The 16059-nt window shown below is 51.8% G+C and overlaps 1 protein-coding gene and 1 long non-coding RNA gene across 9 annotated transcripts in view; one reads left to right on the forward strand and one right to left on the reverse strand.

Moving 5' to 3' along the window:
- LOC121013772 (uncharacterized) overlaps positions 1-7644 on the forward strand; it is a 22069-nt gene extending 14425 nt beyond the window's left edge. Inside the window, exons 3-4 of one of the 2 annotated variants that reach the window (XR_005782918.1) lie at positions 6559-6680; positions 7016-7644. This is a non-coding gene — a long non-coding RNA (uncharacterized LOC121013772). Of the gene's footprint in view, positions 1-6558 lie in introns of both variants that reach the window. The other variant, XR_005782917.1, reaches the window with a different exon arrangement.
- The window catches only part of PTPDC1 (protein tyrosine phosphatase domain containing 1), a 59351-nt gene that overhangs the window by 6637 nt on the left and 36655 nt on the right, over positions 1-16059 (reverse strand). For 4 of the 7 annotated variants that reach the window (XM_040449575.1, XM_040449576.1, XM_040449577.1 and 1 more), the window contains 5 exons: positions 8996-9167; positions 7122-7202; positions 6783-6901; positions 5679-5816; positions 2710-3944 (listed from right to left, as the gene is read on the reverse strand). In XM_040449575.1, the coding sequence (XP_040305509.1) occupies positions 2710-3944; positions 5679-5816; positions 6783-6901; positions 7122-7202; positions 8996-9167 (1745 nt within the window). Of the gene's footprint in view, positions 1-2709; positions 3945-5678; positions 5817-6782; positions 6902-7121; positions 7203-8995; positions 9170-9633; positions 9867-12446; positions 12578-16059 lie in introns of those variants that run through there. The other 3 variants (XM_040449580.1, XM_040449581.1, XM_040449579.1) reach the window with 3 other exon arrangements.

Raw genomic sequence — 16059 nt, forward strand, 5'->3', positions numbered from 1 at the left:
AGAGGGGAAGAGAAGGAAGAGGGACAGAGGGGAGGGGAAAGGGGTAGGTAGAGTGAGAGGAGGGGAGGGACAGGGGGAAGAGGAGAGGAGGGAGAAAAGGGGGAGGGGTGAGGAAGAGGAGGAGGGAGGGGGTAAAGGGAGAGGGAGAGGTGAGGAGGGAGAGGTGAGGAGGAAAGGGAGGGGAGGGGATGGGGAGGGAGAAAAGGAATAGGGAGGGGTGAGAAGGGAGAGGGGAGGGGGAGAGGGAGAGACAGAGAGGCAGCACCACTGAGGTTTGAAGGCCCTCAGGCTGTCCACGAGTGACAGTCCCGGGCTCCAGGCTGTGGATCGGGACCTTCCCAGTGCCCCCACCAGCAGGTGGCACACTGGGCTGAGACACTGAGTCTCTCTGAGCCTCAGTTTCGGTCTATGAAGCTGGGGGCCCTGCATGTTGGGCCGATTTAGCTTAAGGTCTGCTCAAGAACCACCCCCCCCCCACCCCAACCACAGAGGGAGGGTTGGCCTCAGCGCTAAGCTCTGCACCCCGCCCCGAAACCACAGAAACTGTTCAGGAAGAGGGAGAGGGAGCCTTCCTTTTCGGGGTGCTTGGAACAAAGCAGAAATAGTCACCGCAATGAAGCGGAACGGCAGAGGAAAAAGCGTGACTGAGAGCACATCTGCGTTACCCTGGGTGAGAAGAGCTCCGAGTAAACCCCACAAGACGGCCCCAGCAAAGAGCTTAGAAGGCGACAAGCGGGGCAAATGCGCTTCTTTCCAATTCCCTTCCGGAGTCCCATGTGAGCACGGGACAAGCCCGCGTCCTGAGATCCGATGGGGGGAGTGACCCGAAGTCTTGCCCACACCCCGAACGACTGCAGGCGGCTTTGAACGCTGACCTCACAGCGGGGAAAAGAAGAGTTTGAACTCCTGATGGGGTCAGACCTAGGTTTCAGTCAGTACGGTGCGTGTGTGCTACAGTAATATGCATAATAATTGCCACATGCATTCATTCACCATCCTTGGAGGCCCAAAGGGCACACGTGCAGCCCAGGGGAGGGGGGCCCTCGCTCAGAGGCCCGAAGTGAGAAGGGGGCACACAGCATTCCCCGCGTTTGGCTGGACCCCAGACGTGAGGCTCCTGCCGCGCTGCTGCCGGGTCCCCTGGCTCCAGGTCCCTCTTCGTTATCTCATAAAGAGGCCATGAAGTTCGGCTGTGGGGACCCCGTTCCCCACCGATCACGCGCATGGCAGATCTGGTGCGCAGTTGTGACCAGAGGCTGGGCGGGACGGCACGAACCAAAGCCTCGCCCAGTAAAATGCCGTCATGTTGTCACGTTCTCTGACACGACAGCAGTTCTCTGAGCTGCACCCGCGCAGCTGTGTTCGGCCACATGACCCGACCCCTGTGACCCTCGATTTCCCGGTCTGTGATGCTTAACTCATGAGGACTGTTAAGTTAACAAAGAATCTGTGGGGTATCCCCTGCCTTACGGGTTCCTGCGAGAGCAGGTGACGTAACAGCAGATGAGAGGGAACAGGCAGCACTGTGTGGTCCAAATCACAGAATTCAACTAACTGGTCTTATTGCTCAAAGGCCCATGATGAAATCCAGAAAAGGAAACAGAGGGCAAGCCTATCTAAACCAAGGGGCTGTGTTCACCTCTAGGAAATGCTTTCACATGACAGTCCAGCCGCGCAGGACTGGCCCACGAGGGGGTCCCGCCACGAGCTCTGTGACCCACGGCCACGTAAAGGAGGGGCCCACAGACTGAGCGAAAGGCTTGTTCAGTTTGGAGCGGAAAGAAAAGACTTCATGTTGTGGGAAATCCGTGTGTGTTAGGTATTCACTCGGCAAACACCCGTGGCTCTGATGACAACGAGCACTTGCTCTGCGGTGACACGGCCGTAAGCAGGTGCGAGGTTCCTTGCCTCAGTTCCCACCTCTGCACCTGGAAGGAAGGTTCCGACCCTCCTGGAAAGTGCACGTGCCTTGCTTATTAACTTAGAATACACAGGAGCAGCTACGCGAATGATTTGTGGGACATTATGGGCTAAGGAGTCTAGATCCCACGGAGCCGGGCCTGTCAGCTCCACACATGGGCGGTTTACTAGCTTCTGGTAACTACGTGGGAAGGCCTGCCTTTTGTCTACACTAGCTGCTCATGCCGGGTGAAGAGTACAGCTGATTTAAGACTGTGTTTCTAATGAAAGCGCACCACAGAAAGGGGTTAAAATTTCACATTCCAACTTAAAAGCCAAGAAATGGACCCCAAAGACCCAAGGTCAAGAAAAAGTGACAGCACAAAGGCACTCCATGGCTGCTTCCGTCTGCTCTGTGGGATCACCCCCCGGCCCCCCCCCCCCCACCGCGGGGGGCGGGTGGGTGGGGGACTCGGGGAAAGAACCTCTCTCTGTGGTTCTCCAGGTGCAGCTCCCTGACTTGAGTTCAGGTTAGAGATGCTCAGAGCGGCCCCCAGGCCAGGTCTCACGGGCCCAGCCAGAAGGAAGCCCCCCGCCCGACCCGTCAACGAGCACCCACGCCCTGCTCACTCAAGCACCTACTAGGTGCTGAGCCTGTTCTTTCACACAGACACCGAGAAACCTCAAGTTCCAAAGTTAAGTGTGACACAAACAGGTCTTCAGATTCCTGTCGCACTTAAATTTGGTAAGACGCTGTTTCGGCCCCGACCGAAGTGCTTCCCACACGTTAGTTAAGTGAAGGAGAAGTACCTGCCACATCTCTACCTTCCTCTTCACTCCCTCCTCTTCTGCAAGCTCACTGAGATCTGCCAGGGCTTTGGCAGCCAGCACTCTCCTGGCTTCGGCACTCAGTTCGGCCTGCGAAGCAGTGTGCGCAGTGGCCTCAGGCAGGTCTTTGCCTTCCTGGGCTGTGGGTCCAACCGAGGAGGGTACTTTGCAGAGGAAGTCACGGTCCCCGAGGCTGCGGGGAGTCTCAGAGCAGTGAGCGGAGGGAGCCCCACACAGACGGGGCGCTTGCTGGGGACAACGGTCCGGTTCCCCAGGGACATCCGCAAAGCTGGGTCTCACTGGATCCCCAGGGTTGTAGGGACCCGAAACCCCCGAGGAGAAGGTTCTACTCCGCTGTACTTCCTTCGCAGCAGTCTCCCTATGGAAACCCGGTGACCCCTCATCCCTGAGTCCTTCCAGGCCTCCAAATTTAGCTTGATTCCAGAAAGAGAATGTATTTCGGACCAGCGTTTCCTTACTCAGATCAAGCTGTGGAGACTGGGGGGTGTGACAGTGGCTTATGGGCTTCTGCTGTCTGGGGTTATGGCCAAGCAAGGCTGCGGCAGGCCCCGTCCACGGAGCTGCCCCCTGCCCCAGAAGTGACTCAGCCCTCTTTAAGTCAGAGTCGCTGTAGCTGAATCGCCTTTTCAGAGGTGTCAGGGGCTGAAGGCACTCAACATTCCGCCTCTTCCAAAGAGGGTCAACCCGCTGTTCGCTGGAAAGAATCACATCCTGATTCTCAAAATCCACGGCCACTGCAGCGGGCGGCAAGGAGTCTGAGGCGTCACTGCCCTGCCTCAGTAACTCTTTGTCCAGCTGCATGGTGATCACCTCAGAAACAGTCTTTTCGATTTCCGCACACAGGCTGGGCCCCTCTGCCACCTCTTCTGTCGCCACTGGCCTGTTCTCAGCTAAATCCAGCAACAGTTTGCAAACGAGGTGGATGATTTTGGGTACGTGTTTCAGAAGGCGGGCCTCATAACCGTGAAGCAGATGCCGCTGGCGAATCAGATACTGTGCTAAAGTAACGGCGTGTGCCTTGGGGTCACAGCAAGAGAATATATTGCGGAGAGGGATGAGAAACTGGGTAAATTCCCTTACACAGAGGAGCTGTCCTCGAGTTTGTATGGAATTGGGTCGCTTCGCCCGAACAAATATAATTGCTTGGTCAGCAGTCATTCTCGTGGCGAAAACCAAGTAACATGCTATTAAAACGCCTAGAGATAAAGAGAAGATTGGTATGAAGAAGGTTATCGTTTAGTTATCACTCCTTAAGATTTAAAATTTGAGTATGTGTTAGGAAAGCATATTAAGAATTATTTTAAGAGCCACTATAACTTACTGACTTCTTGTGCAAGTGTTTATTCCCTGTCTGTATGTCACGTCTTCCCCTGAGAATCCAGTCATCTCTCTACCCAGAGAAGGACAGTGTGGGTGATGGGGATGGATGCAGGAGTGAGAGGGGGTGAGGGGGACCAAGAAAGTGTGGCAAGGGATGGGGGGACGAGGGGGAGGTGGCGAGGGGATGGGGGACGAGGGGGAGTGTGGTGAGGGGATGGGGGGATGAAGGGGAGTGTGGTGAGGGGATGGGGGGACGAGGGGGAGTGTGGTGGGGGGATGAGGGAGACTGTGGTGAGGGGGACAAGGAAGTGAGAGGGGATGAGGGAGATGTGAGGGGAAGGTCCACCAAGGTGTGTGGACTGACTGGATGGGATATTTTAAGGGTGTTCAGAGCAGAAAGCAGACCGTGGATTTGATGTGGTCCCCGTGGGGCTGGGGAACAGGAGGATCAGAGGCTGGACCACAATCCCTCCGTTATCACCCCTCCCTGCACACTTCCTTCCCACCCCTGCCAGCTTTGCCATCAGTTGTTGCCACATCCCCAGCCTGGCATTTTTCCTTTCTGGGTATTTTTTGCCTGGGGATTATTATTCATATTCAGTCTATTTCTGGACTTTTCGTTTATACTAATAGTACTTTTCTCCAAACCAAGATATAACTTTATTCTGTAAGTACTTGTTATTAAAGAAAACAAACTTAACATTACAAACATTATACATTTGCATTAATTAATATCAAATTAAAATGAATAACATACTGGTGATAATTGATCAATTAATCCAACAATAACAGTTGACTAATATCAAGATAAAAGGCAAATCAGAAGACATGCGTGTGGTTCGCCAAGTCTGTTAAGCAAGCAGGACAGAGCCCCTGCCCTCCCAATGCTCCCAGGCACGTGGAGACCCGGGGGCTGGCGCACAGCTCAGGTGTCTGCTTGGACCAGGCTACAATTAAGATTCTAACCTTACGGTATTTGCTTTTGTAATAGTATCAGCACTACACTGAGATTTGCTGCATTTTTAAGTAAAATCATTGATTTTTACATAGAATTTGAAGCACAGATAGACTCCCGTCACCACCCAAATCCTTCCAGCCCTGAATTTAAATCCTGGCTCTGCCACTTACTCAGCGTAGCAAACTACTTAACCTCCTTCAATGTGCACGTTGTTGCCCAAGACTTAAAAAAAACAAAAGTGTAAAATGCCTAGAGCACACCAAATAAAACAATGCTTTCTATTCTCATTACTTAGGTTAAGGAAAATGCCATTTTTAAAATACATTAACTATTAAAGTGTTGGGTTTTTTTTTTTTCCTTTGAAGAAGAAAAACCAGACGGATCATTTAGTGAGCCGTGGAAACCCATCTGTTTACTAAATATGATGAGTTTTCAGTCCTAGGTCTTTCAAAAATACTCTCACAAATAAATGGTCACTGAAACTGTCTTTTCCAAAGATAGTTCAAATTTCTTTCAGTGGGTTCTTTCATTTGAATCCAAAACTCCGACAGGATTCTGAAAACTACTTCTCTTCTCTCCTCGTATTAGGAAGCATCGCTCTGTCCAGGTTTAGATATGCTCTAAGACAGTAAGTCCACTTCCTAGAATTTACCTGTTCGACCAAGCCCTGCATGACAATGGATGGCTACTTTCCCTTCCTGTAAGGCAAATGTCGTCACCTTCACCATGTCTAAGACAGTGGTAAGCGATGCCACACCGTAATCCTTCCATCCGAAATTGTAGAAATAGACTGGACAATGAAACAGAGAACAGAGAAGAAAAATCAACATAAAGGACAGTACGTGAGCAGCCGTGTGAAGGAAGCGCGTGGATTCGTGAAAAGCGCACAGCTGTGAGGCAGGCTGGCTGCACCGCATGCGGAGGCTAAAATAATAGGTTCTTTATATTTCCGGTAAATTCACTGTTTGCATTTCTTACAAAGCACATTCTCTATTACTCAAGACGTTTCCTGCTAAAACTCAGCCAGAAACAATTAAGGAGAAACAGGACTGCAGATTAATAAAGGCCACGACCTTCACCCAAATTACTCAGCCACAGAAGGACAGCACGCCATCTTGTTCAAGCGTGGAAATGCGTTTAAAGGACTGGCAAGTGGCACAAGCTGGGTGCATACAGATTTTCCACCTAGTGGAGACAAAAAAGCGAGGCACACGCTTCTTAGAAACAAGTCCCCAAAGTGGCCTGGGCTGGTCCTTTCCAGCCTGGTGAGAATGGCACGTGTTGAGTGACCCCATCCCTAGGCTGCCGGACTTGGGCTCCTGGGACTGCCCAGTAAAGAACCCCTGAGTACCACCCAGGGGCAGAGTCGGGCTTCAGTAACAGCATGAGTGAGTGCTGTGTTCCAGTCCCGTTGCCATGAGTAAGCCGTGTGGTCTGAGTCAGAACAGAGAGCAGTACCACGGGATGGGACGGATGGGTAGGACAGGTCTGGCGCACTATGATGGCAATTCATGCACGCTTTGTTTCTACAGGGCTCGTCCCAAGATCGCTCGCACAGGACAAAAGAAATCCTGTACTTTCAACAGCAACGCCAGAGAAGAATGGTCGCATTATCTAGAATCAATCAGCTCATCTCCCCCGTTGGGAGCCTACAGTAAGCGTTCGTTCATTCCATCACCCTCTGACCCAAGAGCAGAGTGGGCGAAAGCCTGGGTGCTGTCCTTGGTAACTCACGGGGGGGAAGTGGGGGACTTACTGCCAGCCTCCATGAAAGCTTCAGGAAGATACGTGAAGCCACTTTCTTGTTCCAGGGGGTTCCCGCAGCTGGCATGCTCCCCAGGGCGCTGCAGGTTGATGATTGTTTTTATGCCATGGCTTACCGGAGAAAAGAAAGAAGTTACCATATTGAGAGCTAGAGTTTTAAAAAAATCAACCATCTTTTGGCATTAATAAACATTACTAATAACTCTCAAAACCTTAACTTCCTAGTTGAAAGAAGCCCTTCACTGCCTACTCTTTGACTATTTGAAGTCAAAAGTGACAGACAAGAAGACGCGAGCTGGCTTATCGAAGTGTGTCAGCGTGTAGCATTTACCTTCGGAACTGCTCGATGATGCAGTACTTCTCGAGGAGCTCAGTGGACGGGCGAGCCATGGCCAAGATGTTGTCAGTGACCCTGAGGTGGGAGGACGGGGCTGGTGAGATGCACAAAACCTGGAACGTTCTAGCTCTAAGTACTGAGAGAACGAGTTATCAAGTCCCTGTTTTTTCTACGATTTCAACAGTTGTAGAACAATTTTCTTATACAGCTCTGGCTTCAATTTTGCATCACAATTAGGGCTCTAAGAGACCCTGGAAGCCTGGAAAAAATTCCAGGACGTAAAGTATTTGTGGACTGCAGCAGAGTGTTTTCAAGGACTCTCATGAGATTCTAGCAGACGTGACAGAGCCACCTCATCGGGCATCAAAGGCAATTCTGCCCCCCCAGTCACCCGTTGTGTGAGGCAGGGATAACACCTGCCTCGTGGGGTTGGCACGACAATTCGACAAGGTGTGGGTGTAAAGTCTTTAGCACAAATCCTGGCGAGTGGTTATGAATAAATGCCGACTTATTGTGATTTAGCGAAACATCTGGGCTTTGGGGTCAGCCGGGTCTGGTTTCAAACGCTGGCTTTTCTGCTTTCTAGCTAAGTAGTAGATTACTTAGTTGCTCCGGACTCAATCCTCTCATCACTAAAAGGACATTAACAATGTCTACTTTTCCAGCGCTTCATGAAGATGACATTATAATGTGACAGTGTCTAGCAGAGCGCCTGGCCTGTAGACGAATGGACTTTTATGGAATGTACGAATGGACAGAGGCCCGACAGACAGCGGATCCTGCTTAGGGCTCTAGTGAGAAACACCGGGCCGTCCATTGGGGGCTGTGGGCCACATGAACCTGAGCAGTAACAGAGACGTCGGCTGAGCTGATCAGGGTCCAGAAGGATACCGCAACTCTCCCCCAGGGCGAGTCCTGACATTTAACGGGGACCCCCCAAATTCAGCAGTAGTTAGACCAAGGCGAGGACAGAAGGACCATGAAAGCATCAGAGGTGAAAGACTCAGATGGCTTAGTCAACAGTGAAACAAAAATATTAATGTGGCCTCGAGCTGCATTATTAGAAATTTAGGGTCCAACCACATCTCAGGAACATTGTTTGCTTTCTCACAACACTCCTCAGGCTGGAATGCGATCTGTGGGGAACAGTGGGGACAGCCGACCCAATTCCACCACCACACGCATACCAGCAAGCCCAGGACGCAAGAGCGCGGGTGCAGTCAGGTAAGCGGGTCGACAAACGTCTGACCTGGAAGCGGGATTCCCACTGCAAGAAATGACTCCCTGCTAGAGTTCTTTAAATGGTGAACTCTTAGTGGGTTTCAGACATGATGTGGCTTGATTACCATACGTTTTCAGAGGTATCACTACATCAAAACAGGCATACTTGACAGTTTACTGTTAAGAACAGAAAGCGGTATGACCGAATGCTGAGCGAGCCACATCCCGTACTTCGCACGAGGCGTGTGCCTTACGCCATCCTGAGCCTACATGGCGCACGGCTCCCCACTGAGGCAGATGGGCAGCGTGTGCACCCACGCGCGCCCTTTCACGCGGCAGACAGGAGCAAACAGGAGGCCAACGGTACCTGCGTCAGACCAGGAAACCACACACGCACCTTGTAACTTCTCAAACTTAGAGCCGAATCCATTATTTCCAGTAACTTCTGACATGTAAGACCTCCCCGGCCACCATTTCTTTAAGATACTTTACACACGTCATTTCACTTGCTTAAAAAAACACTATGGGGTGATTTTATTATTTCCATCTCACCGACGAGGAAACGAGGTTTCACACCGCTGCTGGAGCTGCCAGGCCCGCAGGCTGCACAGCCCCACCGCCCAGCGCGGGTGCCCAGGACCACTCACCAGGACGAGTAGACCCCCTTAATGGCTTGCTCCTGCTCGCTCCAGCGCGCCGGGTTTTCGTACTTGCAAGCTCTGCCGCCACACGCCACGGAGCAGGCCACGTGTCCAGGAATCACATGTCGCAGCCGCTCTCCAACCTTTGTGTACTTTGGCGTTGGACGCCCTGGATTTCCTAGAATGTACACGGAAGGGAAGATTCAAAACAACCCAGTCTCCAGATGGAAGAGTAGCGTGAGAACGCCCTCCAGGATTGGAGACGACGTTCCTGCCGCACCCCCTCATTCTGCCACAGTGAAACCGCTGCCTTGTGCTCTAAGAGCAGGACCTCCCGACACAGAAGAGGCGCTCGCACATGATCACCTCCACGTGTCACACTGGTGGCGAAGAAGAAGAAACTGTAAAAGCAGATCTTTTACAAGGGCATGGGTTTTTTCAAAAATTATGTTTTCGTGAAAAAGCACAAAACATCCGGTCACTTTATCTCCTATTCCATGTCCACTAAAGCCCTGAGTGCAACAGACGGTAAAAAGCGGAACGCAGAATTAACTGTCAAAACCTAGACGGTCTCAACACGGCATGCCACCTGCAGTCTCAGTTCACACTCAAAGCTGTGGCGATCTGAAAGAAGGAAAAGAGCTTTACTTTTTCTCTGGAGGCACGCTGAGCCCCTGTCGGCGCGGCGGACGGACGCCACGGCCACCATCACCTGCAGAGAGGACGAGGACAGCGTCTGGGCGGCGGAGCCCCGGCGGCCCTGCTGCAGCTGCAGGACAGGGTCCGAGGCCGAGTGCCGGCGGCCCTGCAGGAAGGCGCTGAGGAAGGGCAGGGCCGAGCCCCGCCGGGGCAGGTCCTGCATGGCCGGGGATGGCAGCGCCAGCCTGCTCCGCCACCAACTCACTCACTGAGCCCAGAGCACCAGCCTGCGATCAGCCTGCCTGCGATCAGCCTGCGAGATCCACCAGCCGCTCAGGATAGGCGGGCTTGTTGCCACGGTGATGAACAAAGAAACTACTGATTCCCACTCAGAGCTGCATCCTCGAAATCCCACATGAATGGACTGCAGTTTGGAGGGATTGTTGGAGCAGGGGGAAGAGGAACGTGTATTTTCAGTAGATTATATACCCAAGTTGTAACGAGCCTCTTTTTTCTCAGACTCAGCTGGAAGTCCTGACAGATCAAAGAATTACATCTAACAACACATTGTGATGAATGAAGAAAAATGTGTTTATGACACAAACCCTGCCTTTTATACACACTTTAACAGGTTTAAATTCTGCTGTTCTTCTCGTATCTATTCTCTGAACGTTCTGAAAACCCTTCCGTTTCCACCCCTCTGTGCACAGGGCAGAGAAGTGAACCATAATGAAGGATTCGCAGTACAGCTCGTGATGTTATAAAAACACCATTCAGTTCTTCAAAACCAAAGCCCCCTGTAATTTTCTCGATCGAACTTTTTAAAAAATACTGGGACGGAACAAATAAAGACGTGTGTAGCGCTGATGTCTTAATCAGAAGACCTTTACTTTCGTATATTTATTTTCAGGACGTGACAACGCAATCCCTGGTCATGCCTTTATTGGGCTGAGACAACAGCCAGGCCTCTCAGAAACTCACAGATGCAATTCTGTGCCTTTTGTCACTGACTGCGGGGGGGGGGGGGGGGGGGGGGGGGGGGGGAGGACAATGCTTCAGGAATGTCCTGGTGGAGGCGTGCAGCAGAAATTCACTAAGTACCACATTCTTGTCAGGAGCTGGGTGAGGAGGAGGCTTCAAGCTGAGAACAGACAATCCAGCACTGATGTCCGCCTCCTCCCTCGGGGATGTGGGCTGCGCCTGCCCCGTCTCTCTGCGTCTCTCTGTCTCTCCAGGTGGTGTTTCAGCCACGTGCACAGAGAAATGAGCTCTTGTGTGTTTGTTCTAGTTCTATGATCAGTCATGCTGTCAGCAAGCTCCTTCTACAGTGCACGCCTAACTCCCCAACCCAACAGACTTTGTCCAGTAAGAGAGACAGAAAAGCTTAAGCTGGCACCCAAATTCCTACTCTGCGTGTAGTGCCAGGACCTTGTCATTTCATATACAGTGATGGAAAAGAAATTTTTTTTTTTTTTAGTAGGCTTCACAACCAGCGCAGAGCCTGACGCAGGGTCTGAACTCACGACCCCAAGATCAAGACCCGAGCTGAGATCAAGAGTCAGGTGCTCAACCAACTGAGCCACCGAGGCCCCCAGAACGTCTTACTGTGAGTGACCAGAAAGCACAGTTCCACAGAGCTCTACAGGAGGGCTCAGAGTACAAGGGGCTGCACCAGGGGTGAGCTGGAGTCTGAGGGCTTCTAACTCGGCTGGGCGGACAGCCTCTGTTCTTCGGGGCTGGGGGTCTGAGCCAGCCTCCAGGCGGTGGTTCACGGGGTGGGGGGCTGAGAACCAGGGGCCTACTGGGACAGCAGCGGTGCGAGTGGACAGGAGCGGACAGGCGGGAGCCAGGGTTCAGGTTCCCGCAGCTGGGGGTGGGGAGACCCAGCAGGCCAGCTCCACTGGACTGGAAAGGCACATGAGCAGCAGCTGGGAAGTCTCTAGCCTCAAGTAGGGGAGTAGGGGACGCCTCACGTCTACGGCGCTAAGGACATCCCCAGACGAGGGTGCAAGCGACGTTGCTCTCAACACTTTCAAAAATGAAAATGGCTTTGCTGAGGGCAGTACCTGTCTGGACAAAGCTGACGAAGGAAGGGACGGCTCACGTGTTCTCTCAAGAACCATCTCTGCTGTGAAATCCACAGAAGTGGGCCGACCTCACCTGAACGAGTCAGCACGGAGCGGACGCCCGGGGAACCCTGAGTGCAGGCCCTCCTCTGAGCGCGTCCTCAGGCTCACCCAGGACACCTGAGGTGCTGGGGTCCACCCAGGGGCCCGCCTGGACACCCCCACTCCCCTAGCACAGCACCACTGCCTGGCAGGCTCAGCCTCCAAAACCACCCGCTGGCAAAATGCCCAAATCGCGACCAAACCCACGTTTGAAAACTTGGTTTTACCTGTGCCAAACGGCTTTCTGGTAGGGAGCGTGCCTCAGTCCTGCCTGAGACCACACAGCCCCTTCCCGCCCATCCACTGAGACCGCACGACCCCTCTCCTGCCTGTCCCCCAAGATCACACTCTCACCTGTCCCCCAAGACCACGTTGCCCCCCTCCCGCCCACCGAGACCGCACGACCCCTCTCCCGCCTGTCCCCTGAGACCTCACAGCCCCCCTCCCGCTGTCTGCATGGGGCCTTGGGTGAGTCTGGAAGCACACCACAAGCCATTTCCTGCCCTTCTACACACCCGCCCAGGCGCTCACTCAGGGATGCACACACAGGTGCATCGCCACTGACCCACTCCTGTCTTCACTGCCAGACATTCAGGCCACCACCCCCGACTTTATTTACAAACAAGACAGAAACACTTCAGGCCCAGGACCTTTTGATTTCCACGTTTCTCCTTCAGCAAACCCCCAGGGGTGAGGTGGCTGGTGAGCAGATTTCACCACCGAAGCTCAGACTTCCATTTGGTTGAGTCTTCACCCGTTTCAACAACCACGTGTGAAGACACTGGAAGGGGAAATATTTTTAAAAACTCAACACAGGTTTTTTTTCTCAGTTAAGAGAGAAACATGGCATTAAAATAGGATCGAGGAAAGCCATCTCAGAGATGCTTTGTTTCCGCCTACCTGACCTCAGAAATCTCACATCTCCTTAATTTGTGGCCTGTGAAAACCACGTTTTTGTTCACAGAAAGTCACTGGAAATCAATCATGCAACAATTCAAAAGAAACTGTTTTCCAAGTCTTGGAAGAGAAGATACTATACTTGTACCAAACCAATCTCTTCTTTTGTGTTCATTAAGAAAGCATATTTGTACAACCTAAAAATCCACTAAAAAATTTAATTTATAATTTATATTTATGAATTTATTTCTATTAAATTATTATAACTTATAATTGGGATGAATTATAGATGGCTAATGATGAACTATTCAGACGCTTAGAAATAACATTTTAATATTTAAATCCCCAATAGGAAAACAAAATAGAAGACTTCTCTTTAGATAAACAGAAGCAAAAAGACTTTTAATTCCTATTTTATGCTATATATAAAACAGAATTTTTTAAAGTCAGAGTAATTTGTGAAGGGCCATGCTGTCAGCAGACACTTAAAAGGTAAAGAGCGTTTTTTCCTGGTGGCCACAGAGAAAACACCATTATCATAAGCTCCTTGTTGGCCCACAGTTCTAATTTATTTGCCACAAGGGCCTTCCCACTCACCTGCTAATAACTCATTTGTTTTCACTGCTCTGCCAACATATTTGTCTACATACATAATAAAAAAATGTCAGTTTTCTACATTCCCTAAACATAAACTCATGGGGACCCTACCTTGCTACTATTCTTACCTTCTCCTCACTTCCAAATATGCTGTGTCTAAAAAGAAACCAGGCTCCCAGAAGTAGGAAAACAATAAAGGATAATCCCCACGACCAACCCTCTGTGCCCCAAGCTGCTGTCATCACCAACGCACAAACGGCCCCTCAAGGCACGAAGAATGGGGGTGCCGGGTGCCCATCTCCACGCCGTAACAGGCCATCTCCCGGCCAATGGCCTGTGTGCAGGTGGGCAATCAGACCTTCCCCAGTTCAGAATAATGTTTATGGAACCGGGATGTCCTGGTCACTGCAAATGTGAAACTGTCTAGCCCTGTGATGAGGGCAGGGAGCAACAGAGAACGCCACTGTCCTCTCCTCAATTCCCACACGTGGCGGTTAAAGCAGACGTGGAGCCCCAAGAACCGGTCACTTCTCTCACATCCAAGGTTTCAGAAAGGGCTGGGAACTTCCTACTTGAACAACATCACGTGACCGTGGTGAGAGCCGCAGATCCACGGGGCCCCAGCCCCCAGCCCCCAATCACCGGGGAAGTCACATCCAGGAGTCGGGCAGGACGCCGACCGCGCCGTGTCTGCCTGCCAAGTTTTACCCCAGGGGGCTCGCTTCTCGCAAGAGTCACAAGCGTCCAGCTGCTGGATAGCTCGGCGTGTCTTCCGACGTCCAGTCTGAGCTGCCTGCTCTGTGAACTCTGGCTCTGCCTCTTTCCTCTAAAAGTTAACACGAAGCATCTCTTTGACTCTACAAGATGCTCAAATATCTGAAGACAGAACTTCTCCAAAACTTGCCCTACCTGGGCTGCGGCTTCCCGATTTTCCAAGCACCTGTCACTGTGTCCAGACCCTTCCCCGCAGCCCCCTGCTCCCAAGCCCTTTCGTCCCCCTTCACAGCCAACACTCTGAAAAGTGGACTGCGGTGGCCGCTGCGTGTGTCAGTTTCCACCCGTATCCCTCTGGCCTCCACCATCCGTGGAAAGTTGTTCCAGCAAAGGTCTCCGATGGCCTCTTCGTGAGTTTTGTCTCGGACTGCTCAGCAGCATGCCACACAGTCGGGCAGTTTAGTTTCAATTTAAAAACTTTTTTGGAAAAGACTTTATCTTTTATTTTGAAGCAATCTCAAACTTAAATAAAAAGACAATACAAAGAATATTTTTTCTTGAACCGTCTGAGAATACGCTGCATACACGCCGCCCAGTACGCCAAATAATTTAGCATATGTTTCGGCAAAGACAACCTCTAGATTCCCCCAGATCAGATGACGACTGATAGGTGACCAGTCGCCGCTATCCCTCAGACCTCACTGGAGCTTCCCTGCTGACCTCAGTGCTGCTCACGGCAAACCACGCCACAGCATCAGAACCACACGCTGTACCCGCCGTCCCGTCTCTCACTCACTCTAGAGCAAGCTCCAAAGTCTTTGCTGGACTCTGGCGCCCTTCATTTCTGCGGAGTACAGGCGCTTAGCTTGCAGAATGTGTCTGTTTCCTCACGATTAGACGCACGGAGCCTGGGGGGTTCATGGGTGAAGAACAGCACTTAGGAACCAAGTCTGGGTGCTGGGTGTGCTTGTGGCTATGGGCATGCTGCCGCCAGCGGGCCTGCTCAGCACACAGAGCTAAACGATACGAACACGTGGGACGCCTGGGGGGCTCTGTCAGTTAAGTGTCTGACTCTTGATTTTGGCTCAGGTCATGATCTCGGTTTGTGAGTTTGAGCCCCAGGTTGGGCTCTGTGCTGATAGTGTGGAGCCTGCTTGGGATTCTCTCTCCCTCTCTCCCTGCCCCTCCCCTGATCATTCTCTCTCTCTGAAATAAACTTAAAAAAAAATATGTACACGCATGTACACATTCCACGTTTGCAGCCACACTATTTCTAAAATTTTAGTGTTGATTCATTTTTGACAGAGAGACCGAGCGCGAGTGGGGAAGGAGCAGAGAGAGAGGGAGACACAGAATCCGAAGCAGGCTCCAGGCTCCGAGCCGTCAGCACAGAGCCCATTGTGGGGCTCCAACCCACAAACCACAAGATCATGACCCGAGCCCAAGTCGGACGCTTAACCGACAGAGCCCCCCAGGCGCCCCAGCCACGTCTATTTCTACGTGCATGCATCATCAACTGGAAACTGAGTTCGCCCTAGTACTATCAATTCCAATCCAACACACAGGGCCCCTCTACTTTTCTGTCATCCTTAACCAGGACCCTCTGTGTGACCCTTCTCCCCTCACGGCTGTTGCCACCACCTTCAGGGAAGCCCGGGCCCTGTGTGTGTTCTGATGCTCCACACGGGGCCACCCGGCCACACACAGGAGCCCTGCTAACCCCAGGCAGGCTCTGACTCCCTGAGTCAGGTTAGCTTCTCACGCGCTCGCCATCCTGCTGTTGCCCTCACCCACATCTCGTGGCCCTGCCAGTGGCTTTTACACGGATTTGTTCCGGAAGGGAAGAGAAAAGAAGAGGAAGAGAGAGTGCCTTCCTTTTTCCCTTTGTTAACTGTGGTAAAATATACAGAACATAAAATTGACCATCTTAGTCAATTTTCAGTGTACAATGGCATTAAGTACATTCACATTGTGCAACCGTCCCCACCAACCATCTCCAGAACTTCATCTTCCTAAACCAAAACTCTGTCCCCATTACACTAACTCCGGGGGGGG

Source organism: Herpailurus yagouaroundi, unplaced genomic scaffold (genome assembly GCF_014898765.1).
Source record: "Herpailurus yagouaroundi ecotype Mexico unplaced genomic scaffold, PumYag 199, whole genome shotgun sequence".
Taxonomy (NCBI): Eukaryota; Metazoa; Chordata; class Mammalia; order Carnivora; family Felidae; genus Herpailurus; species Herpailurus yagouaroundi.